The sequence below is a fragment of the Dipodomys spectabilis genome, unplaced genomic scaffold (assembly GCF_019054845.1).
Source record: "Dipodomys spectabilis isolate Male_0828 unplaced genomic scaffold, ASM1905484v1 ptg000162l, whole genome shotgun sequence".
Taxonomy (NCBI): domain Eukaryota; kingdom Metazoa; phylum Chordata; class Mammalia; order Rodentia; family Heteromyidae; genus Dipodomys; species Dipodomys spectabilis.
Genome location: NW_024870839.1, coordinates 1873307 through 1900636, shown reverse-complemented (window position 1 = coordinate 1900636; position 27330 = coordinate 1873307). Strand labels below are relative to the sequence as shown.

The window sequence follows — 27330 nt, the reverse complement described above, 5'->3', positions numbered from 1 at the left end:
AGTAAGTGGAAAGTCAGATTCTTTTAACATATATGCCTAAATCTCTCCGAAAGTCTACTAGACCTTCTAGTAACTTAATTTTTAAAAACCTGCTAAAATCTGATTCTCTAGAGATCACTAAAACAAAAAAATTCTAGGAATTTTAATAAAAAATAAAGAAGATAGATTTTGCAGTCTCTATCTGCTGTTACATCTAAGGTTACAACTGCCTATCCATTTAAAATACACTATAAAAGATTATAAAAAGATAAATACACTATAAGAAGATAGTTATTTTTTTAAAAAGAAGATAGTTATTTTATATGATCAGAGCTACACACAGCATTATGTCTTTGAAAAGAATACATTTTTATATACGTACTTTTTTTCTGTGAACTGCTTAATATTTTTTGTTTCTGGACTTTCTCAGTGATTATAACAATGTTATTCCCCCTTGTATCTATTAGGGTTACAACTTTTTCTATGTAGAAAACTTAAACTTTAATATGGCCAAAATTCTAAACTTATTTTATTTGCTGTTAGATCATCACCACCATTATTATTTTGGTAGTAATAGCATTTGAGCTCTAAGCCTCACACTAGCCCTTGAGCCATACTCTTACCCTTTTTGCTTTAGCTATTTTTCATTTAGGGTCACACACATTCTTGCACAAGCCAGGTTTGGACCACAATCCTCCAAACTCTACCTCCTTTGTAGATGGGATTAAGATAGAGTCTTGCTAACATTTTTTGGAGGGGAAGGCCCTGGGCCGGCCTCACACTGCAATCCTCTGGAGCTGTGATTACAGATGTTAACTACCACACCTAGCTTGGATTCTGAATACAATTCTCAAAGAAATGAAAACTATTGATTACTGTCTTCAGTGCTCAGAAAAGGAATCTAGAAAAGAAAAAAAAAACAGAACTCCACAAAATGTATTAAATGACAGAATGCACTAGGCATTTTTTAGATGTCCTAATTCTGTTTACTTCTCCCAACAGTCCCCCAGCAGAAGTTACTGTGAATATCACTATCCTACAGAGAACGAAACTGACACAAAGCAGTTCAAAGCACCAAGTGGTAGTATGACTCTCTTCCGGAGTGGGGAGAGGGGATCTGACCACAATTTTTTTTTGCCTTTTGTGTTATTTATTCATTAGATTTATGTTACTTGAAATATCTGCCCAAAGATATTCTATAATGATAAGAAACAGAATGTTACTAGAAATTTTAAGAGATGGAAATAAATAAACATACATGACAAAGGGCTGGGAAGGTGGCTCAGTGGTAGAGTGCTTGCCTTGCATGCATCAGGGCCTGGGTTCAATTCCTCAGCACCACACGGACAGAAAAAGCTGGAAGTGGTGCTGTGGCTCAAGTGGTAGAGCCCTAGCCTTGAGCTGAAGAGCTGAGGAACAATGCCCAGGCCAGAGTTCAAGTCGCATGGCCAACAAAAATATTTTTTAATTAAAAATAAATAAATAATTCACGATTCATTTTAATATGCAATTAAAATTTTAATATGTAATTTAAAGTGAATCGTGAATTATTTATTTTTAATATTGAGTGTGCTTCAGTGAAGAAATTATTTTTCAGTAAAGGTACTTAAAAACAGAAGTAAAATCTAGTCCACAGAAATTCAGAATCCACTTAATCATATCTTTTTGTTTCCAAAAGTTCTTAATTAATCCAATAGTTTTCTTAAAAAATGTTTTTTATCTTTAAGTAGTTGTTCTTCTTTAACCTAAACCCAACCTGATCATGCACTGCCCAAAAGGCTTCTCACTAAAACAGACAATTATTAGGTTACGAACATTTCAGTATTGGATTTTATTATATAAAATAGTAAAATAAAAAGAAAGAACTAAGACTTGATAGTTAAAATACTTATTGTTCAATTCTAATTCCTGATAATATAGTTTTTAAAGCAATATAGACATTACACTCTAAACAGTCACACAGTGAGAACAAAGGAGGATATTCTTATATGTCTTGTATATAAGTTTATCTGATTTGGGGAGCAGAAGGTAGCACAGAAAAGGTGAACAAATTCAGCAGCGATGTTCACTAGACACTATGTTGGAAATGTACTATACAACGTACGGGAAAAAAGGGTTAGGAGGGGAAAATCTGTGAGAAAATGAGGGAGGGAGTGACACTGTTCAAAAGGAAATGTACTCAATACCTGACTTATGAAACTGTAATCCCTCTGTGCATAATCTTTACAATAATTTTTTAATTAAAAAACAAATACAAACATTACAAGTCACTTATCCAGTTGATTTCAACCTAAGAAACTACTTGAGTACATATGGTAGACACCTAACACATATCTGAAGCATCAACATTTTAGGTCTTCACTGTAAGTCAAAATTATCTTTAAGTAAAACCAGCAGTTTAATATACCTTTATCTTTAATGCAGAGTCACTGTGGGTATGCGTTTTAGAAAGCTTCCTCATGATTTCGGCTCCAGTAACTGGCCCAGAACTACCAGGTGGCGGCCGGTTGGCTATTCCTTCCAGTAACATTGTGTGTTCACTGACAGTGGCTGAAAGTGTTCAAAAGAAAAAGGTAACATGTATTATCACAAGTTCTCTTGAAACTTAGCCCCAATATTCTGGGTTGAATAATATAATCAATTTTCATAATGTGACAAACTATAAAGGTTGCTATAATATCTACTTTTATTTTCCTTTTATTTCCCAGTCTTAACCTCTTACTCTGTCCCCATAAAGGAACAGTTTCTATTAAAATTTTCACAGATAATGCAAAAGATAGAGATCAAAAATTAAATTAAATCAATTTCAAGAATGTTTACAAGGGCTGGGAAGGGAGCTCAGTGGTAGAGCGCTTTGCATGCAAGAATGTTCACAATGCCGAAGACTAACACAGTCATATATGGGGATTAAGGGGATATTTGCTGTACTGTTCTTTCAACATTCACGTATACTTGAAATTTTAGAAAAGAAAGAACAAAATCTAGCCTAATCCTTAAAATATATTTTTTAAAGTTATAAAAAAAACTGAGCTGGATAAAGTATATCAACATTTTGAAAGCCCTAATTTAGGACTACTATTATTTCCCATAGTACTGACAGTATTTTTTCTTAGTATTTTAAGACAAAACTTTTCTTGCCATACATCCATAATAAAAATTAACTTTGCAAAGAACTAAACTTAATATGTATGTTTGAAAGTCAATATGCACATTTCAAGCATACATATATACTTTGTTCAGGCAAAACCATCTTAATAACAAAACTACAGACTCAGAACAGAGCCCCAAATTTACTCAAATACTAGGTAATAAAATAAAGGCTTATTTAATAACAAATACATAAACAAATACTATTTTTAAAAGGATATGGAAGCGTTTCATTCAAAACATTTCTGTTATCCAGGCACTGGCTCACACCTGTAATCCTAGCTATTCAGGAGGCTGAGATCTGAGAACTGCGGTTCAAAGCCAGCCTGGGCAAGAAAGTCTGTGAGACTCTTATCTCCAATAAACCAATAGAAAACCAGAATTGGTGCTGTGGCTCAAGTAGTTGAGCACTAGCCTTGAGCTGAAGAGCTCAGGAACAGCACCCAAGCCCAGAGTTCAAGCCCCAAGACCAACGTCAACAACAAAAATTGTGTTATATAAAGATGTCTTTTGACAGTATGGATAGCGAGAGATTTTGGAAAGAGATAATATTTATTAACCACGCCCATGGCATCCAGTTTTCTCTCCATCACACTACTATATTGAGCAGGGAAGGAATGACTGCTGTACACTCTGAACGGTTCTGGTATTGGTGATGTCATTCTAACTTGTGTTAATATCTTGATCTTTTTTATATTTTGAAATACCAAATAAAATAAAAACAACTAAAATGAGAAGTCTATTGTATATCACAAAATCAAACTCATGAAATCTACATAAAGATGCCAATATATTTGGGTTTTACCATTTATTTGGATTAACAAAAACTCTATCTGGATAATTGAGCAATGACACTTTCAACTTTGGGACACAAACTATTGAAGTTAACACAATTACCATCTTACCAAATATAATCTCTAGCTGGAGGATTTTCTTGTATTAGTAATTTTTTGTTGTCATTTAACGAGATAGATTATTAATATACAGCCTTATTAAGGGAAGACAGATGTTATCTGAGCAAAGCATAAATAGTAGTAAATAATGCTGAAGCACGCATACTTTGAGAACCTTATGCTAAAATTACCTGCATCAAATTCAAACTCTGCCCCATCAGCACTGGTATCACTCTGAAGCCCACCCCCATTATCTAGACCAAGGCCATCTTCACGTTCATGGTCCACAGTTGCTGGAGGTTTCAGAGGCTGAGCTGGTCTGTGCAAGCTGACTCCTTTAAAGGCTGGTGTCACCACAATGAACTTCATCCACTGTCGGGCCAGTGCAACCAGGCCTTTCTTTAAAGTTACCAGAGCAGGAAGCCCATCACTCTGTAACACCAATGGGAAGTTGTAAGTAAATTATGGGAATCAGTCTCCTCTGAAAGGTCTGTATACATTTATTTACTTAAATCCCTAACTCTCCTTGTAGAGATAAAGAAAGTAAAACTTAGAGATCACATAGTTTGCTCACAGTTTGCTCCTGGGAACTCCATGTTCCTCTAGCCAATCTCCCTTTCTTCCTTCGAAGAAAGGGATTCATCCTTTACCAGTTTTTCACTCAACTTACCACACTGAGAAATCTCACCTGTATCCACAGCTTCAAAGAACATTGTTACTCTGGCAACTCCTAAATCACTGTTCTCTACCGGCCTACATTTCTCATCACATTTATCCTTTGGACTCTCCCCACACATCTAGAACCTGAGGTCAGTGTTCCTGCAAGAGGACAGTCCTGGAGTTTGAACTCAGTGCCTGGGCACTGGCTCTGAGATTTTCTGCCCAAGACGAGCTCTCTAACATAGCTCTATTTCTGGCTTTTTTGGTAGTTAATTGGAGACAAGAGTCTCATGGACTTTTCTACTCAGACTGGGTTCAAGCTACAATCCTCAGATCTCAGCCTTTTAAGTAGCTAGAATTACAAGTATGAGCCACTGGAGACACAACAGGCACAGTTGCCTTCTACAGCTTTAGTAACTTACCATTGTAGCATCCTCAATGATGGAGTAATTTGCCTGGTGCAAGTAGTGGTGCAGTATATTACAAAGTAAACAGGAAGGATTTTCTTGGAGAAAGCGGGCAACTTTTGTAAGTCTATTGTATTTACTTCTGAGGGGGAAATGTACACTTTTGTTCTGAAACCAAGCAACAACAACAGATTGAGAATGACATATATAAATGATCCTACATGGCTAGTAATTAAGAACTTGCTGGTTTGATATTCTCCAATAATTATTACCAACAAGGAAACACTTTCAATAATAAAAGTATGTGTGATTTCTTATACAATTGAAAGATATACCTCTAATGCTTCTGTCATTATGCATCCCATGACAGCACAAATTCTCAACGTTCCCTCAGTTTCTAGCTTGTTTAAGGATGACTTGAGCTGGTCAATGGGAACAAGCCAAGCTCCAACAGCTGGAGTTGCAGTGCTTAACAGGTTCAGCTGCCTTTAAAAGAAATTGTAAGACAAATCAATGTTTGCAATTCAACCAGTCTCCCACATCTATGGTTCTCACTGGCTTGTTGCTGTTACTCTTTTGAGACAAGGTCTCCCTATGTAGCTTAGGCGGGTCTCAAACTTGCCATCTTCTTGCTTCAGGCTCCCAAGTACTATGAATGCAGGCTGTGTCACCATGACTGGCCCTACTGGCTGTTTTATTCAGGTAAGATTACTTTCTTTTCCTTTGATTATTCATGAATTAAAAACAAGTATAGAATACCAAAAATGGCTTTTAGGAAAGGAGAAAAATTATCATAGTTAAAAAGAGTAAACAAAAGAGATAGGAAGTTGATCAGTCGAGACAGCTGAGGCAGTGACAAAGGCAAAAGTTAAACTAAAGTACTAACAGAAAAAAAAATGAATTAAATAAAACAAGAAATAATGTCTACATAAAGTATGAAGTGGGACAGATAGGAAAAAATTAAGAATTAGAAAGACTATTTGAAAAATGAAGAACTGTATGCTATTTGAAATAAAGAAGAAATATCAATGAACAGTACTATACTTTTAAAACTTTTTACCTAGAAAATGCATGCGTGGGAGATCTGACATTGGTGGGAGCTGCAAAACTAAACCAAATTTCCTTAATGGTCAACTTCATGCTACATGAATCTGGAGGTGGAGGCATTAGCGGTAGGTCTTTTTTCAAATCATCAGATTCAACTCCTTCATCCTGTATAAAATAAATGCCAGAAACTTATTAATGTATAGAGGTATATACTAGTGATTTAAGTAAAAATAAAACCTTTATTAATCAGGTTTTACAGATAACAATTTCACATAAAACTGTTGTCAACTTGGTTAATCTAAATGAATTGAATCTAACTTTGCTGAATCTCTGAAGTATCTGTGGATCCCTCATATCTCCAAGGAGCATAGTCTAACTACCAAGGATAAGTGTGCATTACAAAACACAATCAAAACCTGTAAAACTAAAGGGCTTCAACTTATCACTTCAGTTACACTTCGGAAGCTGACTGCTACTTTTTACAGATGAAGGAAGTAAGAGAAAGAGGTCTGTGATGTCTCATAACTTGCCATGCAGAACAAGTGACAGAACTGAAGTCCTACTACAAATCTGATTTCCATCTAAACAGAGTATTTTAAACTTCCCATTAAGTGTCATAACAATACTACTACATGCTTAAGTAATGAATATTTTATAATTAAAAAGTTAATCTAAGTGCTACTATAATGAATGATAGGAATAATACTTTTCAAATGTGTAATTCACTTTCTGAAAAGGAAGGTAATAAGGAGATTATTAAGAAACAAAGTCTCTGACCAGATAGTCTCTGTTCACTTTCAGGTTTTACTGGTTGAGATAGGGAAAGATCTTTATTTTTTATGAGAAATCCAGAGAATGAAGCATACCCACAAAACAGCTTAGAATCTTACTGTATCATAGGTAAGTATAAAAGGTGAAGTTAAGAAATAGGAGTGTAAACATGCAGAAATGCTCAACCTCCCTAGGCATAAAAGAAATGCAAATCAAAACAACATTGAGATACCACCTCACCCTAGCTAGAATGGCTATAATCAAGAACTCTAAGAACAACAGATGCTGGAAGGGATGTGGACAGAAGGGAACACTACTGCATTGTTGGTGGGAGTGTAAACTTGTTCAATCACTTTGGAAAGCAGGATGGAGGTTCCTCAAAAGACTCCACATAGAGCTCCCCTATGACCCAGCAATCCCACTTTTCGGCATTTACCCAAACGCTCACAAACAAGACCATACTAAAGCTACTAGCACAACTATGTTTATTTGCAGCATTACTTATGATAGCTAAGATATGGAACCAACCCAGATGCCCCTCAGTAGATGAATGGATCAAGAAAATGTGGTATATAGGGGCTGGGAAGGTGGCTCAGTGGTAGAGCGCTTGCCTTGCATGCATGAGGCCCTGGGTTCGATTCCTCAGCACCACATAAGCAAAAAGAAAAAAGCCGGAAGTGGCGCTGTGGCTCAAGTGGTAGAACGCTAGCCTTGACCTAAAGAGTGAGGGACAGCGCCCAGGCCCAGAGTTCAGGCCCCACGACTGGACAAAAAAAAAAAAGAAAGAAAGAAAAAAAGAAAGAAAGAAAAAAGAAAATGTGGTATATATACACAATGGAATTCTATGCCTCCATCAGAAAGAATGACATTGCCCCATTTGTTAGGAAATGGAAAGACTTGGAAAAAATTATATTAAGTGAAGTAAGCCAGGCCCAAAGAAACATAGGTCCTACGGTTTCCCTTATTTGCAATAACTAGTATATTTCTGAGACAAGCAGAAATGGTCAGATGTTAAGCAAATGAACTCCAAGTTAAGGACTCAAATGTTTTTTCTTTCTTGCTATTGTGTCTAACATATTTATAAGATATTTCTTTGTTGCTTTGTATGTCCCTCTCCTACGGTATAACCCCTGTTTTCACTGTATTTGATGTTGGTATAATTTGTGGAGGGGAAGGGAAAAAACAAATTGTTTAAATAGGGATACAGGTGGACCCATTGCAACAACGAGATGTACAAGATGTTAGATGAAAATGAACTTTACAGGAGGCAACAATACTTGATAAGAAATGCACTCATTACCTTGCCCATGTAATTGTAACCCCTCTGTGTGGTATTTTCACAATAAAGAAAAGAAATATGAGTGTACAATCTATTACCTACAATTCTAAAATCCACAAAGTTCCAAAAAGAAATTTTTATTAAAATGTGCTTTTGTTATTGTTAGTTTTCTTGATAATGGCCATTTTAACTGGGGTGAGGCAGAATCTCAATGTTTTTTGGATTTATATTTCTTTTATGGCCAGAGATGTTGAACACTTCTTCATTTATCTATAGGCCATTCTTACTTCTTCTTCTGAGAAGTCTCTCTTTAAGTCTTTAGCCTATTTAATAATTGTGTTGTTGTTTCTTTGAGGGTTTAACTAACAATAACAAATGCTACTTCTGATGTGGCCAAAAGGGAACTCTACTACACTGTTGATAAGAATGTAAACTTGTTCAACCACTCTGGAAAGCAGTGTAGAGGTTCCTCAAAAGACTACACATAAAACTTCCTTATGACCCAGAAATTCTACTCCTGGTCATTTATCCAATAGAACACAAACAAGGCCACACTAAAGCTAAGAGCACAATCATGTTCATTGCAGCATTGTTTATCACAGCCAAGATATAAAACCAACCCAGATGCCTCATAGTGAACTTATGGAAATGTGGTATATATACACATGGAATTCTACTCATTCATAAGAACAAATGATATTGTTCCATTTGTAAGGAAATGGAAAAATTATACTAAGCCAAGTAAATCAGACCCAAAGAAAAATAGGTTTCATGCTTTCCCTTACTTGTGATAACTAAAATGTGCATATAAATCTATAAGGAAACACACTGGATGGTAAAAGACAAAGCAATACACTGGGACATAAGCATTCAGTGAGACCAAAGGAGGATATTCTTAGGAAAGGATCAGATAAACATAATAGCTATGTGCATCTGACCATATAAAATAATATTTATGGAAATGAACTCCAGGAAATGCAACCAAGAATTTTTTCTTCTTTGCTGATGTTTTGTTTTCATTTCCTTTTGTCTTGTTTATCTGTCTTTGGGATGGTAAAGAGAAGTCACAGAAATGGTGAGACAAAGAATGAACAAATGCATTAATGATGCTCATTAGACACTGTGCTGAAAATGAACTATACAACTTGTGGTGACAGAAGGGAAAAATAGGAGACAATAAGGGAAGAGGTAACATTGTTCAAAAAGCAATGTACTCTTTACCTGATTTATATAACCGTATACCTTTGTATATCACTTTCCAATAACAATATATTTTTAAAGTACTTTAAAAAATTTTTAATTTTATTCATTTATTAGTTGTGGCAGTAAAATCTGGTCTGAACTGATGAGGGACTATTTATCCTACTTGGAGCCTTTACTAAAGTTGACAAGAATTATTTAAATATTTCAAGATGAAGTGTTGTCTTAGATTCCATTAGCAATTTATACAACATAAAGTAAGTAAATATACCATATTATCTTCCTTTAAAATAAAATTTAAGCTGGGTATAGTGCAGCGCACCTATAGTCCTACTATAGGCACTACTTAGAGGTGGGGGGACTAGGGCAGGATAATCATTTGATCCCAAGAGTTTGGGGCTAGACTGTGCAACAAAAGAAGATCGTGCGAAGCTGGGCGCCAGTGGCTTATGCCTGTAATCCTAGCTACTCAGGAGGCTGAGATCTGAGGATCACGGTTCAAAGCCAGCCCAGACAGGAAAGTCTGTGAGACTCTTATCTCCAATAAAACCACTAGAAAAATGGGAGTGGTGCTGTGGCTCCAGCAGTAGAGCACTTGCCTTGGGCTGAAGAGCTGAGGGATAGCGCCCAAGCCCAGAATTCAAGCCCCATGACCAACCCCCCCCAAAAAAGAACTCTCTCTCTCTCTATATATATATATATTATATATATAATATATATAAAATGTAGACCTGAGGAGGTAGTTCAGTGGTAGAGCTCTTGCCTAGCATGCTACAACATTTGTGTTGCCTAGGAACACAAAAATATAACCAATAAATTAATTCAAAAAAGCCCTCTGATAAGAGGCTATTAGCCAAACAGTGGATAAGATACAGAACTTAAAGAAATAATAAATTTGGTTGTAGACTGACTACATTTGTGTTGCCTATGGATTATCTAAATGCAAATATACAAAATGCTACTGGATACAATTCTAGAGCTCCATTGAAAGGATGGAGCCAAAGACATGGATGAAAAAGAGATGTGTCACTAAATCACAAAGTCAAGGAATAAACAAGCAGCAAGAAAAAATGAAGAATATAACTTCCAGGGAATACCTGGAGAGGAGGGAAAATTCCATTAAGAAATAGACCAAGAAAAGACAGAGAAACTGAAGAAAGCAGTTAAGAGAATTGAAGGACTTTCAGCAAGAAGAGTAGAATTTCAAGATCCCCTAAGTTCCTGTCAAGTTAGTTTAGTAAACAAAAAGGACAGAATATTGAACCCACTCTTTTGTTTTGTGATTAATACTAAAGTTTTTATTTCCGTAATTAAAATGTTAATCTATCTCCAAACAGCTCCACATAGCTACAGAAAACCCATTAAATTCTTAAGCTATACACCAAATTAAAATATATGTGTTTTCATTCACTAAATTCTTATTGTGTGGTAGGTACTGCAATAAGCCCTTCACATGTATTGTCTCCTTCTGTCTTCACAGATCTGTAAAGTACAGCATTGCATGTTCCTGTTACATATGAAGATAACTAGAAGCTGAATAACTTGCTTACCCAAGGCACCAGTAGTGGCTCAACTTTTCTACAATATAGAATTTTGTTGTTGCTGTTGCTATACCTATCACTATAGAATTCTATCACAATAGAAATAATGAACTGAATATAAGGTCTCATTCAGAACTCTACCATAAGCAGATGTTAATGAAAATATCTAAAACTTATATGAGGCATGAATAATAAAGCAAATTATTAAAATGGCTTCTGCTAAAATTCATCAAAATATACAAGGCTCATTTTTCTTAAATTTAACCAATTCACTGTCTCAACAAACATTAAGTGGACTTAAAAACTCTAGTCATCGTATATTCGCCAACATGCTATCACACCTAAGCAGATATAAATCTAAAACAGGAAATGTAATTTCAAAATCAATATTATTATTATCATAACAGATTCACTAACTTGTTCATCTGATACAGAATTTCCATTTAAGTCTGAGGAGGGGCTTGTCCGATCACATGGAAGATTGTCATCAGAAACGTCAGTATTGTAGCCACTGCCAGTGGGAGAATCAGAAGAATTATTGGACGTCAGCACTCCACCTCTTTCTGTGACACTAGTTTTACCCATAATTCCAAAGCTGTTATACAAAACAGCACCAGACTGTCTTCCTCCTATGAAAATGAAAGCATTTATTAATTAAAATCAGTGAATATGCATCTCAATTTTGTACTGTTTAGTATCTACATAAAATTGCATAAAGATCATGTCTTCCTCACCAAGACTTTGTACTTATCTATTAAAAGTGACATATAATTGATTTATCTGGTAAATAAATGTAGGCATACACAACTAATTTTACAATAGTTATTACATTGTCTAGGACTAAACCTACACGTCCTATGTCTAGGACTAAACGTACAAGTCCTGTGCACAATGCAACCTTCCTCCTTTAGTGTGTTATTCAATAATATGTAAGAGGTAAATATTTCAGTACTTTTCACTGAATAAAAGATTTTCAATGTTTACATCCTAATATTGTAAAGTTCTAACAATCAAAAATGTAATCTTTTAAAAGCTATATGGCTCTATATCTGATTTAGCATTTTTTCTGAATCACACAGTACATTTTATTGGAGCATTGAGGTTGGGTATGTTTGCACTTGGCCTACGTTTGAATCATCCAGTGGAGAGAAAGTGCTACTGTGCAGTTAAGGTACCTATGCAGAGGTAGCTACTTCTTGTGAATAATTACGGGTTTCACAGTTTCTGCTTTATTGTGTTCATTCAGGTTCCAGAGGGTCATAATCGTTCAAAACATTTAACTAATGTGAGCTAAATTATCCCCAGCCTATGAAGCATTCAGCAAGAAAAAAGAAAGAAAGAGAGAGAAAGCGAGAAAGCGAGAAAGAAAGAAAGAAAGAAAGAAAGAAAGAAAGAAAGAAAGAAAGAAAGAAAGAAAGAAAGAAAGAAAGAAAGAAAGAAAGAAAGAAAGAAGGAAAGAAAGAGAGAAAGAGAGAAGGAAGGAAAGAGAGAAAGAGAGAAAGAAAAGGCTTGCCTTTTATAGTCAAATTTTCAAGTCCACATTCAAACATTATCCACCCCCATTTTTCTTGGCTGGGTCCTATTCTAGTAACATCAGGGACAGCTTGCTGATCTGTTTCATCTACAAAAGTAAATTCGTCCAGTTCTTCAAGAGTAAACAAAACTTTGGACTTCTCAAAAGGAATAGCAGTGATGGCACAGGTCCCGATATCTGTTATTAAGAAAACAAGATGAATGTTGTTAAAGACAGATACTTATATCTAAAAACAAAAAAAATTGGGCACAGAGGTGGGCTTAAAAAAGATACCTTAGTATTCTGTCAAAAAGAAAAAGAAGTGGCGCTGTGGCTCAAGTGGTAGAGCGCTAGCCTTGAGCTGAAGAGCTGAGGGACAGCACCCAGGCCCAGAGTTCAAACCCCATGACCAACAAAAAAAAAAAAAAGAAAAAGAAAACAGAAACAAGTCAACTATTTTTTACAAGTCAATTATTTTTTAAAATAATGCTATCTAAAAGAGAAATTTTCATAATGAATAATATTTTGAACAAAAGGACTATCAATCTTTTTCTGAAAATTGCAGAACACCTTAAAAACAAAGTTAATAAACTCTTAAATAATTCCTCCATAAGCTAAAGTAGTTTAAGAAACTTGTTACAAAAGAAAAAAAAAGTCTCAATTATTCAGTCAGCAATAACCTTATTCTCTAAGAAAATTATTGCTTTTACAGAAAGACTGCTCTCTGGTAACCCATTTTATGTAACTATAATTCATCACAGACATCACTGATTCCACTGCTTATAGATGCTATGTGAAAACTAATATCCTGTGTGCCTGCAAGAACTTTATATTTTACAAGAAAACAGCTAATGAATACAGAAAAGAAAAAGAATACAAAAATCATTTACCAACCCAACATATCTTGCTTACAATTTTACTAAACTGCTGTTTACCTTTCTAGAGATCATTTTGCAAACCCTCCATTTTTCAGAAAACAGGAATCATGATCATTTCTTCGGGTCACTAAATTTTTTGAAATTTTTTGAGGTATCATTGTAATAGCGCTCTCTCTCCCTCTCTCTCTCTCTCTACATATATATATATAAAACTTCATCCTGTGAGAAATACCATTCTTTGCATTGAAAAGGTTTTCCTTTTCCTTTTGAGAGAATAAATATTTGCCTACATTTTCCTAAAATATTTTCACTATTGAATTACCTCTATTTGTTTTTAATCCCATGAATTTAACTCTGAAGTACAGATAAAGAGGCGAGAACATAACCTGAATTGTGTTTACACTTTTTGACTAGGTAATCTACTCACATAAATTAAAGTTTCAAAAATTATGGAAGATTGCACAATAAAGAGCCTGTAACACTACTGCACTCAGCTACCTACTTCACCTGCTGTGGCTAACAAACCTGAGATTACTGCATACATTTCACAGGGTATATCATATACATATGAACAAAAACGTACTTTTTTCTACATTTTTACACAAATGCAGAATTTCATTAGGAGTTTGATGTTGGGAGTTTTATTTCAGAATGAAGGATTTCACAATTATATGAGGTATTGCTTATGGCATATCCAACAACCAAGAACAAATTTGGTTACTGGTACAAACATGAATCATATTTTATGCCAGTTTTAGAACTATAGATCTCCGTGGTTAAAAAAGTCTCCTGATATCTTCAGGTAAGTGCTTTGGCCTCCTACACAGTGTGATGAAATAAGCCTTAAGAAGAAAGATGATAGCAATTACACAATCCAGAATGCAGACAAGCACCATAAAACCTAACCAATGTACAGATATGTGAATAAATTCAAGGCACTTCATCTACTCATTCAATATGTCTCACACTGCAGGCTTCAGCAACCATACTCATCTCAAAAACATTGGAGTGGTACATAATATAACATCTGATCAGTGACTTTAAAAGAAATATCTAAGCAGGTACTAGGCTCACATCTGTAATCCTAACTTCTTAAGAGGCTGAGATCTGAGGATTGAGGTTTGAAGCCAGCCTGGGCAGACAAGTCTTAAAGACAATTATCTCCATTAATGCCAGAATATAGCCAAAACTGGAGGCATAGTTCAAGTGGTTCAAGCCATGAATGAAAAAGCCAAGTGAGAGGTAGAGGACCTGAGTTCAAGCCCTAATACTGGCACAGAAATATAAAATAAAAAAGGATTACCTACCATTCTTACTGCTACTAACTCATGACTAGACTATCAGGACTTAATTAACAATTCTTTAAATTGAGTTTTAAAAATAACTTAAAAAATAAAAACCATAAATATCAAGATTTTTTTGGTTCTATTAGGAACAAGAAAGTTGCATGAAAAAAATCAAGAACTCTAACAACAACAGATGCTGGAGGGGATGTGGACAGAAAGGAACCTTACTTCATTGTTGGTGGGAATGTAAACTTGTTCAACCACTTTGGAAAGCAGTATGGAGGTTCCTCAAAAGACTTCACATAGAACTCCCCTATGACCCAGCAATCCCACTTTTGGGCATTTACCCTAATGTTTACAAAAAAGACCACACTAAAGCTACCAGCACAACTATGTTTATTGCAGCATTATTTACCATAGCTAAGATATGGAACCAACCCAGATGCCCCTCAGTAGACGAATGGATCAAGAAAATGTGGTATATATACACAATGGAATTCTATGCCTCCATCAGAAAGAATGACATTTCCCCATTTGTTAGGAAATGGAAAGGCTTGGAAAAATTATATTTAGTGAAGTAAGCCAGGCCCAAAGAAACGAAGGTCCCATGGTTTCCCTTATTTGCAATATCTAGTATAGGTATGAGTCAAGTGGAAAAAGTCAGAGAATGTGATGTTAGGAAAACGAACCCTCAAATATGTATTTTAATGTTTTTGTTTCTTTCATGCATGTGTTTCTAACGCAATTATAAGGTTATTTCTTTGTTGCTTTGTATGTCTCTCCCCCACAGTGTAACCCCCGCTTTCACTATATTTGATGTCAGTATAACATGTGGAGGAGATGGGGACAAACAAGTCGTTTAAGGATTCAGGTGGACCTGTTGCAACAATGAGAAGTACAAAATGTCATGTCAAAACCAGCTTTACAATGTCGGTGGGGGGGGGGGGGGAAGGGGGGGTATGATTGGGTGGGGGGGAGGGGGGAGGCTGGGAAGGGAGGTGAAGGGTAAACAAAGGAGGAGGCTGCAATGCTTGGTAAGAAATGTATGCATTATCCTGCCCATGTAATTGTAACCCCTCTGTACAGTATGTTCTCAAATAAAATAAAATTAAATTAAAAAAAAAAAAAAAAAGAAAGTTGCATGAAGAAAACACATAGGAGAAAAGAACAATTTGTAATTCAGGACAATAACATTTATTTTCTTAACAAAGTTACTTCCCATTTGCACCAAATATGAATAAATACCATGTACTTAACAATGGATGTAAGAAATCTCATTCTCCTTCTATACAACATTCAAACAGTAGCAATATTCATAGGAAATAGTCATGTTTCCTTTTGCAAAATCTACACACACACACACACACACACACACACACACACACACACACACACACACACAAACACATATATTTCAAAGATAAACCTATTTGATACAAAATCCTACCTGTTGTATCCAGGCCCCTAAGTTGCCCGTGAACTCGGTGAATATTTAACTTGGCAGCAATTTCTTTGCCCTTTTCAGCTCCAGCATTGGACCTGAGGGATCCTGATGACTGAGGCTGCATCTTGGTGGCATGAACATATCTATCAAAATTTGATGCTTTGGTAGGATCTGCATTATTTGAAGTCTCTTCAACCACACCTCTTTATGAAAAAAAAAGTACATAATGGTTGAAATTTAAATAGTATAGTTCAGTGAAAACATTTTAAGGAAATGGTTTACTTAACAAAAAATTCCACCAATTTAACCAATATTAGTGACAAATTATTTAATGTTTATTGAAAACACTAGTTAAAAACAACAAACTTTTTTAAATAGTACTTTACTAATACATAAAGTGAGATTTGAAATTCTAAAAACAGGTTTGAGTTCTAACATTACAACTCTCAGAAATGTATGTTAAAAATCACTAAGGCTTGTTTACACATCTAGCAAAATATTCATGACTCAAATTAGAAAAATCATTCTCACCTGTTCATTCGAACTTGTGTAACAATTCTGTCAAAGCACAATGCCACCAAAGAAACATGAGTCACACTTCTACTAGGAGCTGTAGTTGGAGATTCTTCTACTGAGGCTTGTAGCAAACATAGGTTTACCTAAATCACAAAATGTCACAAATTTTAGAGTCGAGAAGCAAAAAGGTATTTCATACTTAAAATGTACATGAAAATTAAAAAATACTAGTAAAAAGCCAAGATGTATGAATATAGGTTCTATAAAATAGTAAATATTGAGCTGGGAATGTGGTCCTATGTTCGATTCCTCAGTATCATATAAACAGAAAAAGCCAGAAGTGGTGCTGTGGCTCAGGTGGTAGAGTGCTAGCCTTGAGCAAGAAAAAAAGAAGCTCAGGGACAGTGCCCAGGCCGAGTTCAAGCCCTAGGACTAGCAACAACAACAAAAAAGTTAACATGTTTACTGGATGGATAGGAAGTTTTAACTAAATATTGTACAATATTCTGCTAAGTTAAACTATTTAGTAATACGTTGAACATATATTAACTGTCATAAATTATACAATATATAACTATTATATATAAAATATATAATACATAATAATTATAATAAGATAGAAAAACTATTTACAACATACTAAATCCATATTAGAACAAGGGAATATCATAAGCTGGGTATGATGGCATAGCCTATTATCCTAACTACTTGGGAGGTAGAGGTAGAACCACAAGCCAGTTAGGGTTAAGTTAGCAAGACCCTACCTCAAACAATGAAAAATAAAGGCAAAAGGCTAGGAGCACACACCTTGCTTGCAATTCTGGGTTCAATCCACAGAAATGATAAACACACATTTGTTGATTGACAGGCATACATACATATATGTATGTATGTATATGTGTGTGTTGTGTGTAATATTACAAACTATTCCACCATCATTATTATTTAATAAATGCAAAGGATAAATAGCACTGAAAATGTTCTCCTCTTTCAGGAAAATTTTTGAAATACTAATAGTTACCTTTGGTATGCTAACATTTGCCTGCAGACCTTTTATTGTTACATTATCTTGCTTTGCAATAAGATTGGTCTGTGCTTGTCCTTGATTAGTTGTTTCGATTGTAGGGGGCTCAGTTTTTGTTCCTCGAACATCTTGCTTGGAAGATAGCTAAAAAGGTGGAAAGGGCCATTACTTCACAAATCTTTCATAATTTCTACATCATCCACGGTGCCCCTCATGCCTGTGGATATGCCAGCTGCCACCTGCTTTAACACCATCTTAAAATCCAAACCTGAGAAAAGCTGGGAGATAGAGTAGCTGCAGGACTGAAAGTATACATATTAAAGTGAAATCAGCTGATAGAAAAAGACTGAAAAGATGGCATTTCTCTCTTAATGTCTTAAAGGCACACTTGGTTTCTGATACTGACTCATTATTGGCTGGGAACAATCTGAAATTTCTTCTTTTTAACTCTTCAATCCAAATACAATACTGATCAGTTTGAAAGTCTAATGGAGCCCTGGGAGGGCATGGGAGATGACTGCTGTGCAACTGACTTCATGTCCAGAAGCACAACATTTTATAACAGGAGACAGTTACTTGACTGAGGCAAGCAAGAGTAACCTCACAACAAGATTAAAGATTAAAGTCCCTTGACACAGAGGGAAGTAAAAATAAGCCTTTTTGTGTCTCAAGAAATTAGGATACGAATCCTAAACAACATTCACTTATTTAGAAAACATTCTAAACATCATTTCGAAGACCGAAAGCTCTTTAGAAAAGACCTGGAGCTGTTACTTTTCAGAATAAAAAGGAAAGCTCTACTTTCTAAAGTAGCTTTTACTACTACTTAATCCACAGTATAGTTTTATATTTACTGGCTTTTATGCCATATATATGGTTTTGGAACAGGCCTATACATTCCAGTTTAATACATCCATGTATTTATAAATTTGACTATTCTGTAGACATGAAGAATATTCTATCTGCTATGCCCCCTGAATAAAAACCTTACATTTTCTGAGAAGGTAGTCTTGCTATTTTGGACGGCTTCCCTAAGGACTTTAGCATGAAGATCATCTACAATTGCAGCTGGGTGTCGGGTACTAGCACAGTGAACCATTGCTTCGATATATCTGAGAAAAGGAAAAAAGTAAATGAGTTTGTGATTTCACTTAATACCATGACTAATTTTATTGAGATTCATTAGTGAAAAACAGCACCATTTAAGTATTACAACAATCTTCCAATACTGAAGTAAGAATATCTAAATCACATTTTCAGAACTCTCTCTCTCTCTCTCTCTCTCTCTCTCTCTCTCTCTCTCTCTCTCTCACACACACACACACACACACACGAGACCTCACAATATGAAGTATTGCAGATGGGCATAATTTTTCTCTCTACTACAAGGTAAATAAATTTGCTATTTTATGACAGACTTCCACCTTAGCACTGCATTCATTTTTTATGTTTTAACTGGTAAATAAATATTAATAGAGTACCATGTTTGTATTATGCAGTTTAAGCCCAGTAAAGTATATTTATCTCACACATTATTATTTATCATTTATTCTTTGCCCAGTAGGTCATCACTGTCTACAGTAAACTTCTGGTGTTAGAGCACACGAGAGCCTCTGGCTCTTATTTAACTATAACTCAGTAGCCACTGACCAACCTTCCTACCCCTCCTAACACCATTCAATTGTCAAATTCTATGAGATCACTGTGTTCAGAGTCCACAAGTGAGATCATGTGGTATTTGTCTTCCAATGCTGAACTTATTTCATTAATACAATGACCTCCAGCTGTCCATTTGTCACAAATGGCAGGATTTCTTTCTTTCATTTGTACATTTTTTTGTGTGTTGTTACTGGAGCTTGAATTCAAGAACACATGCTTTCACTTACCATTTTTGCTCAAGGCTAATGCTCTACCAATTGAACCACACCTTCATTTTCTTTCTGCTTGTTAATTGGAGTTAAGCATCTTTCATTTATGTCTGCCAAGACTAGCTTTTAACCTTGATCTTCAGATCTCAGCATCCAGGGTAATTAGGATTATAGGCATAAACCACTAGTGCCTAGAAATATTTCATTCTTTTTATGACTGTGCACAGACAGCACTTACCTATTCATCAACTGGTAGACACAAGTTATTTCTATTTCTTAGCTACTATGGATTTTGCTAAAATGAACAAGAAAGGCCTATCTCTTCAATACACAGTTTTCATTATCTTTTGACATATATGCAGTATTGGATTGCTGGATCAGAAGACTAATTCAATTTTTTTACTTGTTGCAGAACCTCCATTCATAACTATACTTACTTATAGTCCTACTAACAGCGTGTCCTTTCCTTTTTTTGTAACAATCATTTTTACAGGGGCAAAGTGGCATTTCATTGTGTTATTTGGATCTCGGTGACTAGTGGGGTTGAGCATGTTTTTAATATGCCTACACCATCCATCATTTATCTTTTTCTGAGACATATCTATTTAGATCTATTTGCCCATTCTACCTTTTTTTTCTACATTTTCTAGAGTTTCTTATTCATGGGTTATCAACCTTTTGTCAGGTGAATTGCTTACATTCTACATTCTCCTTTTCAGTAGATTGTCTTTTCACTTTATTGAATGCTTTGGCAAGCATAAACTTTTTAATTTAATTTGTCAATGTTTGCTTTGTTCTCTATGCTTTAGTGGGTCTTGTCCAAAATATCCTTGCCCATTCAACTTGTCTTGAGTGTTTCCTCTATTATTTTTCCTGTTAGATACATAGCTGCTGGCCTTATATTTAACTCTAACCCACTGGGTTGATTTTCATGCTAGTTAGCCATACTTCCAGTCCTTTATATTTACTGGCTATTTTGAGCTAGGCTTGCTTTTTGCCCTCGTCAACAATCTTCCTTTTTATACTTCCTGCCATAGCAAAGATGACAGGTACATGCCACTGCACTTCAGCTTTTTCCATTCACATGTATCTCAGCTTCTCACATTGCTAGGATGACAGATATGTGCCACCACACACAGCTATTATTTGAAAAGGTGTCATTGAATGTATTTCATAGGCTAGTCTCAAACTTCACTTATTCCCATTATAGTCTCCCAAGTAGTTAAGATTATAGAAATGAGCCATCCTATCCAGCAGGATATCATATAAACTATGAACCTTTCCATTTAAAGAAGACTTTCATTAAAACTGGTCCCCACTGAAGCCCTTCTAAACTCTTCCATCAGAGTTCAATGTTTTCCACAAAACTTTCTATTTCATTATATTCCATCCTGGCTTTTATTCATATAAGCCTTACCTCTAGGGATAGACTATAGTTTCCTTGCAAGACAGAGTACCTATTATTTCCCTTTTATGTGTTCATTAACTAGATAATATAGTGAGAATATGAAACAATAAGTCATTCCCAGGTGTTTGATAACTTTATGCTTATTAATCCATATAGAAATATATATGTGTATCTACTTAAAAAGTAAGTAAACACATAAGGGAATATATATATATATTATATTATATATATATATATATTATATACATATAATACATTGTAATATAATTTGGGTTGAAAGAATAACATGATTAACTGAAACAGAGTTCTTTTTTTTAATCCTAAATTAGTGGGTAATTCCACTCTACATATGTGTACAAATTGCAAGGATGGTGCTGAGACACATTGTTAGAACAGATCACTCACTGATCAACCAATTGCTACATGTGTAATCTTAATACCGCCATGAAACACAGATCTTTAAAGGCATTTCCATTTTCACATAACTAAAACAAGTACACTACAATGAATTTCTTTCTTTTTCTTTTTTTTTTTTTTTGTCGGTCATGGGGCTTGAACTCTGGGCTTGGGCGCTGTCCCTCAGCAATTCAGCTCAAGGCAAGCACTCTACCACTTGAGCCCAGCATCACTTCTGGTTTTCTGAGTGGTTTACTGGAGATAAGAGTCTCATGGACTTTCCTGCCCAGGCTGACTTTGAATGTGATCCTCAGATCTCAGCTTCCTGAGTAGCTAGGATTACAGGTGTAAGCCACCAGCGGCCAGCTACAAATTTCTTCATTAACATAGCATACCATATAACATCATATCCATGTGTCATTTAATAAAGGAATAGTTGTATTTGTAAACATTAATACCTGTCTAATGCCTCAGCCACCAGTGGAGTCAGAACAATACCAACAGCTCCTTTTACTTCTACTATGGCCGTTGTCTTGGTCTGAGAGACTGGCTGATCCAACGTCCACTCTTCAGTCAATGTCTCATCATCTGTATGATCTACGATTTTCTTTTCCAGTGGGGTATATGGTGTGCTATTCAATTTAAAAAGCATGTATTTAAAAAAAGATTGAATAGTAGTAGAAGTTGGAGTTCCTTAAGGTGAATAAACATTTCAATGGTATCTACTTCAACACAATAAATATTTCAGCAAGTTGGACTTACTATATCATGCCCTCAATACTTTTCAAACATAAGCCAAACCAGGTACTAAATTGCAAAATGGCAAAGAAACCAATATATTCAACAATAAAAGTATATTTTTCATATATTTACTTGATCTAAAATAAGAAAAACACAATATTGCATTCTTATTAAATTTTGGTATGCCAAGTTCTGATTTTCATAGAACTATACTAGCTCTCAGTAAATGCAGCCAAAGTCATAAAAAGCAAAGGAACTACACAATTTGGGGTAACTGGTTGTGTTTTTGCATTATTGGGGTTTGAACTCAGGGCCTTATACTTATCAGTCAGGTTCTCTAACCATACAGCCTAGCTCCTAATAACCCTTTCTGCTTATTTGTTAAATAGGTCTTAACTTTTTGTCCAGGCCAACCTATACTGTGATCCCAACAACATCTCCTCTGTAGCTGGGGATCACAAGCATATATCACTATATCCACATTTTTATTGGTTGAGATGTGAATCTCAGTATCTTTTTATCCAGAATGTACTTGAAAAGCAATCCTCCCAACTTGTGGCTTCTGCACAGCTGGAATTATATAGGGCAGGAACCACTGCACCTAGACAACAGTAATTTATTCTCAAAGTAAGACCCAAATTCAAGTCACTAAAGAAGACTCTGTTTAAAGTTAAAACTACAAAATTTTTAGCTGAGCATGATAGTGTAGTCCCAGCAACAGGAGCACAAGGATCCCTTGAGCCCAGAATTTCCTGGGTAGCCTGGAAAACATAGCAAGACCTTATCACTAAAATAAATATAAACAACAACCAAATAAAAATAAGTAATTCCTACTTACTTTGAACTTGAGCCTGAAATCTGCATGCCTCTATCTAACAAGGAATTAGCTGTGAGCCCCTGTTTGATAACCTAGGATAAAATAAATAATATTTATCATCTAGAACTTTAGTATTATTTTTCTAATTTTATGACTGACAGATTTTGATATATACAATATCAACAGAAAAAATTAAAAAATCATGAAACAATTCAATTGGTAATTTCAATTTTTTCCCACTATGCCTGTCAGTGGGGAAACATCTTCTCTTGCTTATTCAGGGCAAAGTCCTTCAGAAGATCTGACTGTTCATTTTCTGTAGTTTAAATAAATGATACAGCAGCAATGACAGTAAAAGGGTACAACTAACACAAGATTTTAAATGTCTTTCCTCCAGAGTTCTTTCATTTTGCTTTCAGGACTGGGGTTTGAACTCATCACCTTGCACTTACTAGGGAGATGCTTCTACCACTTGAGCTATGTTCTCAATCCTTTTTGCTTTACTTATTTTGAGGATAGGAAGTGTCACATTTATCCCTAAGCCAGTCTTGATTATGATCCTCCTATTTGCTTCCCATAAAGTTGGGTATACACTACAATACCCAGCTTTTGAGAAGGGGTTTCATGAACATTTTGCTTATGTTGGCCTTGACCTATGATCCTACTGCTCAAAATCTCTGAATTGCTAGTATTACAGGTGTGAACCATCACATTCAGTCTGGAGTACTTTTTAATACTAAGTTTTTTTGATGTCATTTCTTTTTTTGTTTTGCTGGCAAACCAACTTTTAGGTAGAAAAGAGACCCAGAGAAGTATTAAACTGTATTTTAAAAAACTAGATTTTCATTTTACATCCATAAGGGATAAATAAGATGAGTAAGTAAACCTGCCTAAAGCTATAAAAGTGCTATGGGTTGTTTCAATTTAATGGAGAAAACTCTTATTTCCTAAGCTCTATTTTCCAACTTGTCGAAAAACAGAAATTCCTAGTCAGGCACTGGTGGCTCACACCTGTAATCCTAGATAATGAGGCTGAGATCTGAGAACTTCAGTTCAAAGACGGCATAGGCAGAAACATCTGTGAGACTCCAGTTAACTGTGAGATTCTAGTTAACTACCAAAAAATCAGGCCAGGTGCCAGTGGCTCACATCTGTAATCCTAGCTACTTAGGAGGCAGAGATCTGAGGATCACGGTTCAAAGCCAGCCCCGGCAGGAAAGTCTGTGAGACTCTTATCTCCAATAAACCACTAGAAAACCGGAAGCAGTAGAGTGCTTGCCTTGAGCTAAAGAACGCAGGGACAGGGCCCAAACCCAGAGTTCAAGCCTCAGGACCGAATAAAAAGTCAGAAGTGGAGGTGTGGCTCAAGTGGTAGAACATCAGCTTTGCATAAGAAAAGCCAAAGGAGAGCCAAGACCTTGAGTTCAAATCCCAGTACTGGCACACACACACACACACACACACACACACACACACACACACACAAACTCGCGCGCGCGCGCGCGCGCACACACACACACACACACACACACACACACACTCGCGCACACACCCAAATGAATAAATTCCTTGACTTACCATCCCTAGAAATCCAACTAACTAGAAATTTTTAAGTGCAGAAATAATTACATACTTCCAAGATTCTGTTCAGAATTTGCACTGCAAATACAATTCAGTTTTACTGGCACACACACACACACACACACACACACACACACACACAAACTCGCGCGCACGTGCGCGCGCGCACACACACACACACACACACACACACACACACACACACACTCGCGCACACACCCAAATGAATAAATTCCTTGACTTACCATCCCTAGAAATCCAACTAACTAGAAATTTTTAAGTGCAGAAATAATTACATACTTCCAAGATTCTGTTCAGAATTTGCACTGCAAATACAATTCAGTTTTACAGAAGAAAATGTATCAATATATTGCTACATGGAATACTCAAAATCTTCACATGGGAAATGTATCTCAAACAAGTTAAGAGGTGAGCAAAATCTTAAAATCATAACTTTGCAACTCTAAGTAATGTTCCTCATTACTCCAATAACATTCATGATTACATTTCTATCATTAATAGGGCATCTAAATCTCTTGCAGGCCCTTGCACTGACTAAATCATCATCCACCTCCTTTCTCAATGGTGGCAAAGTACCTGAGGTCATATCATATTTCCTTAAAGGCCCTAAATTTCCCAATAAAATTAAAATTAAATTCCAACTCCTAATGCCAGAGATTGTAAGTGTTGAATGATCTGGCCCCTTGTTGGTCTCCAACCTCATCACAAACATGTCTCCTAACTCACTACTTCTCAAGTGTGCTGACTTCTTTCCCACCGTATGGCTTTAGGAAGATCCCTGTCTGCCTGAAATGCTACGTCCTAAGTCCTCCCATCCTCAACTATTAATCATCCTTTAAGTTCCATTAAGACTTTACATACTTAATTTTAGTCCTTAACAACATAAAAATTTCCCTTATAATTCATTATCTTTAAAAGTAAGGATTTTCATGGTGGCTATTATCACAAAGTTGATTTAGAGGTAGTTTTTAGCCTTTCTAAAACAGTAATTTACAGAAATACAGTTAACACACATTAAATTGTAAGAGGTCAAATACAAGTAGGTGGGACTGAATAAATTCACAGTTTTAAATGAAGACAGACATTATGTCAACTTACTACTATATTACCATAAATTAAATTCCCTAATTAGCTTAAACTTGTGGAAATCATCAATAACTCTGAGATTTAATTGTTATAGATGGAGCTATGACTTCAGAAACTTTACCAAAAACAGAATTTCTTACAGCAATTTTTAAAAACCTACTTTTCTGCCAAGCAGCAGTAGCTCATGCCTATAATCCTAATTACTCAGGAGGCTGAGATCTGAGGATCACAGTTCAAAGCCAGCCTGGGCAGGAAAGTCCGTGAGACTCTTATCTCCAATAAACCACTAGAAAACTGGAAGTGGCACTGTGGCTCAAGCGGTACAGCACTTGCCTTGAACTGAAGCATGCAGGGACAGAGCCCAAGCCCAGAGTTCAAGCCCCACGACTGACCAAAAAAAACTACTTTTCTAAATAATTACATCAGTGGAAATCACTGATTTGATTTATACCTTAAATGTTGGAATGGATAGCTGTTCAAATGATGATGAATTTTCTTCACTAGTTGGTGTATCCAGATCAAGGGGACGATGCAATGAGGACTTTGAGGTTCTCTTGTTTGTTGGGTGTTTAACTGACCAATTGATGACCTGAAACTGAGTAAGGTAAGTCTGATAACAATTCATTACAGGTTGTTGAGAAGTGATCTGTTCACTCTCTACTGTTTTCTCGCCTTCTACAACATATAGATGCTCTATAACTTCATCCTCGCCACCTAAGGCAGAAACAAATGAAGCCTGGGATGGATGAGTTTTGAATGGCAGAGTTCGAGGATCCGGAATGTTTTCTCCATGGCCAGTTAGTGGCCCTTCAACGCTGTGGTAGATGGAACCTCTACTATAGTCAATCTGCTGTGTTTGCTTTTTCTTCTTTTTTCTTCCAGGGTAAGTTCCAGGTCCTTCATCACTGCTGATGGGTTCAAATTCTTCAGCTGCTGAGAAGTAGGCTTCACTATCAGCCATGGACATGCTAGAATCCATTGATCGATACTGATGAAATGAATTGGAATCTGCTGATGGTGTGTATGGGAATGAACCAAAACTTCTCCTCTGTTTTGGTGAGTCTAGTACATTCTCATCACTACGAGAGACATCACTACTAAACTGGACTCCAACTGTAACAGGCTGTTTGTCCCCATAAAATGCAGCAGTAAGACTCTTTGTGCTTCCAAGTCGGGTGGAACATACAGAGGCTTGGCGCTTCAAGGGAGATCTAAGAGGAGACTGACCTACTGATTTATCCTGAGTGTTAGGAGACACGGGGCTGGTTCCTGAAATTTCTGCAGGAATACTAAAAGAGAAAACAGAGAAATTTCTATTTCAGGGCATAAATATAAAATAAGCATAAACTGATATATTTATAAAAATCCTTTTAGTAATTTTCATCATTTTGCAAGTGAAAGAAAATCCAAAAATTTGTAATAACCATTCAAAGGAGCAAAACTGAATTATATGTTCATAATCCCTTGCTGTTCCAAAAGAAGCATGAGACAGCTTAAACACAATAAAATGCTTTTAAAAAATCTAGAATATAATCTTCAATCCATAACAGATACTAGTGCATGTTTAAGAGTATTTATCTTGTCCATATTTTCTGAAAGTTTGTCCAACAAACTACCTAGGAGCTTTTTATTAAAGAAGAGGAGCCAGTATTTTTCATTTCAACAACTGATTTAGTAGTGCCATTTACTAAGGCAGAAACAGCTAAAAAGCAGGAGATTCTGGACTGGGCTATCATGCAAGGAGGACAGTGGGCTTCAAAAGAAGAAAGTGGCAAGCTACTAAAGAGCTACAAACTAGAAGGCCAGGATCTGAATAACAGTAATAAT

General features: G+C 35.8%; 1 protein-coding gene across 7 annotated transcripts in view; it reads right to left on the bottom strand.

Moving 5' to 3' along the window:
• The window catches only part of Kiaa1109 (KIAA1109 ortholog), a 175251-nt gene that overhangs the window by 75092 nt on the left and 72829 nt on the right, over window positions 1–27330 (bottom strand). For all 7 annotated transcript variants that reach the window (XM_042692995.1, XM_042692996.1, XM_042692998.1 and 4 more), the window contains exons 29-42: window positions 25955–26792; window positions 22837–22907; window positions 21716–21889; window positions 18577–18697; window positions 17583–17729; window positions 16577–16704; window positions 16049–16248; window positions 12438–12635; window positions 11342–11553; window positions 6147–6298; window positions 5422–5572; window positions 5102–5254; window positions 4211–4451; window positions 2387–2529 (exon numbers count right to left, since the gene is read on the bottom strand). In XM_042692995.1, coding sequence (XP_042548929.1) covers window positions 2387–2529; window positions 4211–4451; window positions 5102–5254; window positions 5422–5572; window positions 6147–6298; window positions 11342–11553; window positions 12438–12635; window positions 16049–16248; window positions 16577–16704; window positions 17583–17729; window positions 18577–18697; window positions 21716–21889; window positions 22837–22907; window positions 25955–26792 — 2929 coding nt within the window. The remainder of the gene's footprint in view (window positions 1–2386; window positions 2530–4210; window positions 4452–5101; window positions 5255–5421; window positions 5573–6146; window positions 6299–11341; window positions 11554–12437; window positions 12636–16048; window positions 16249–16576; window positions 16705–17582; window positions 17730–18576; window positions 18698–21715; window positions 21890–22836; window positions 22908–25954; window positions 26793–27330) is intronic.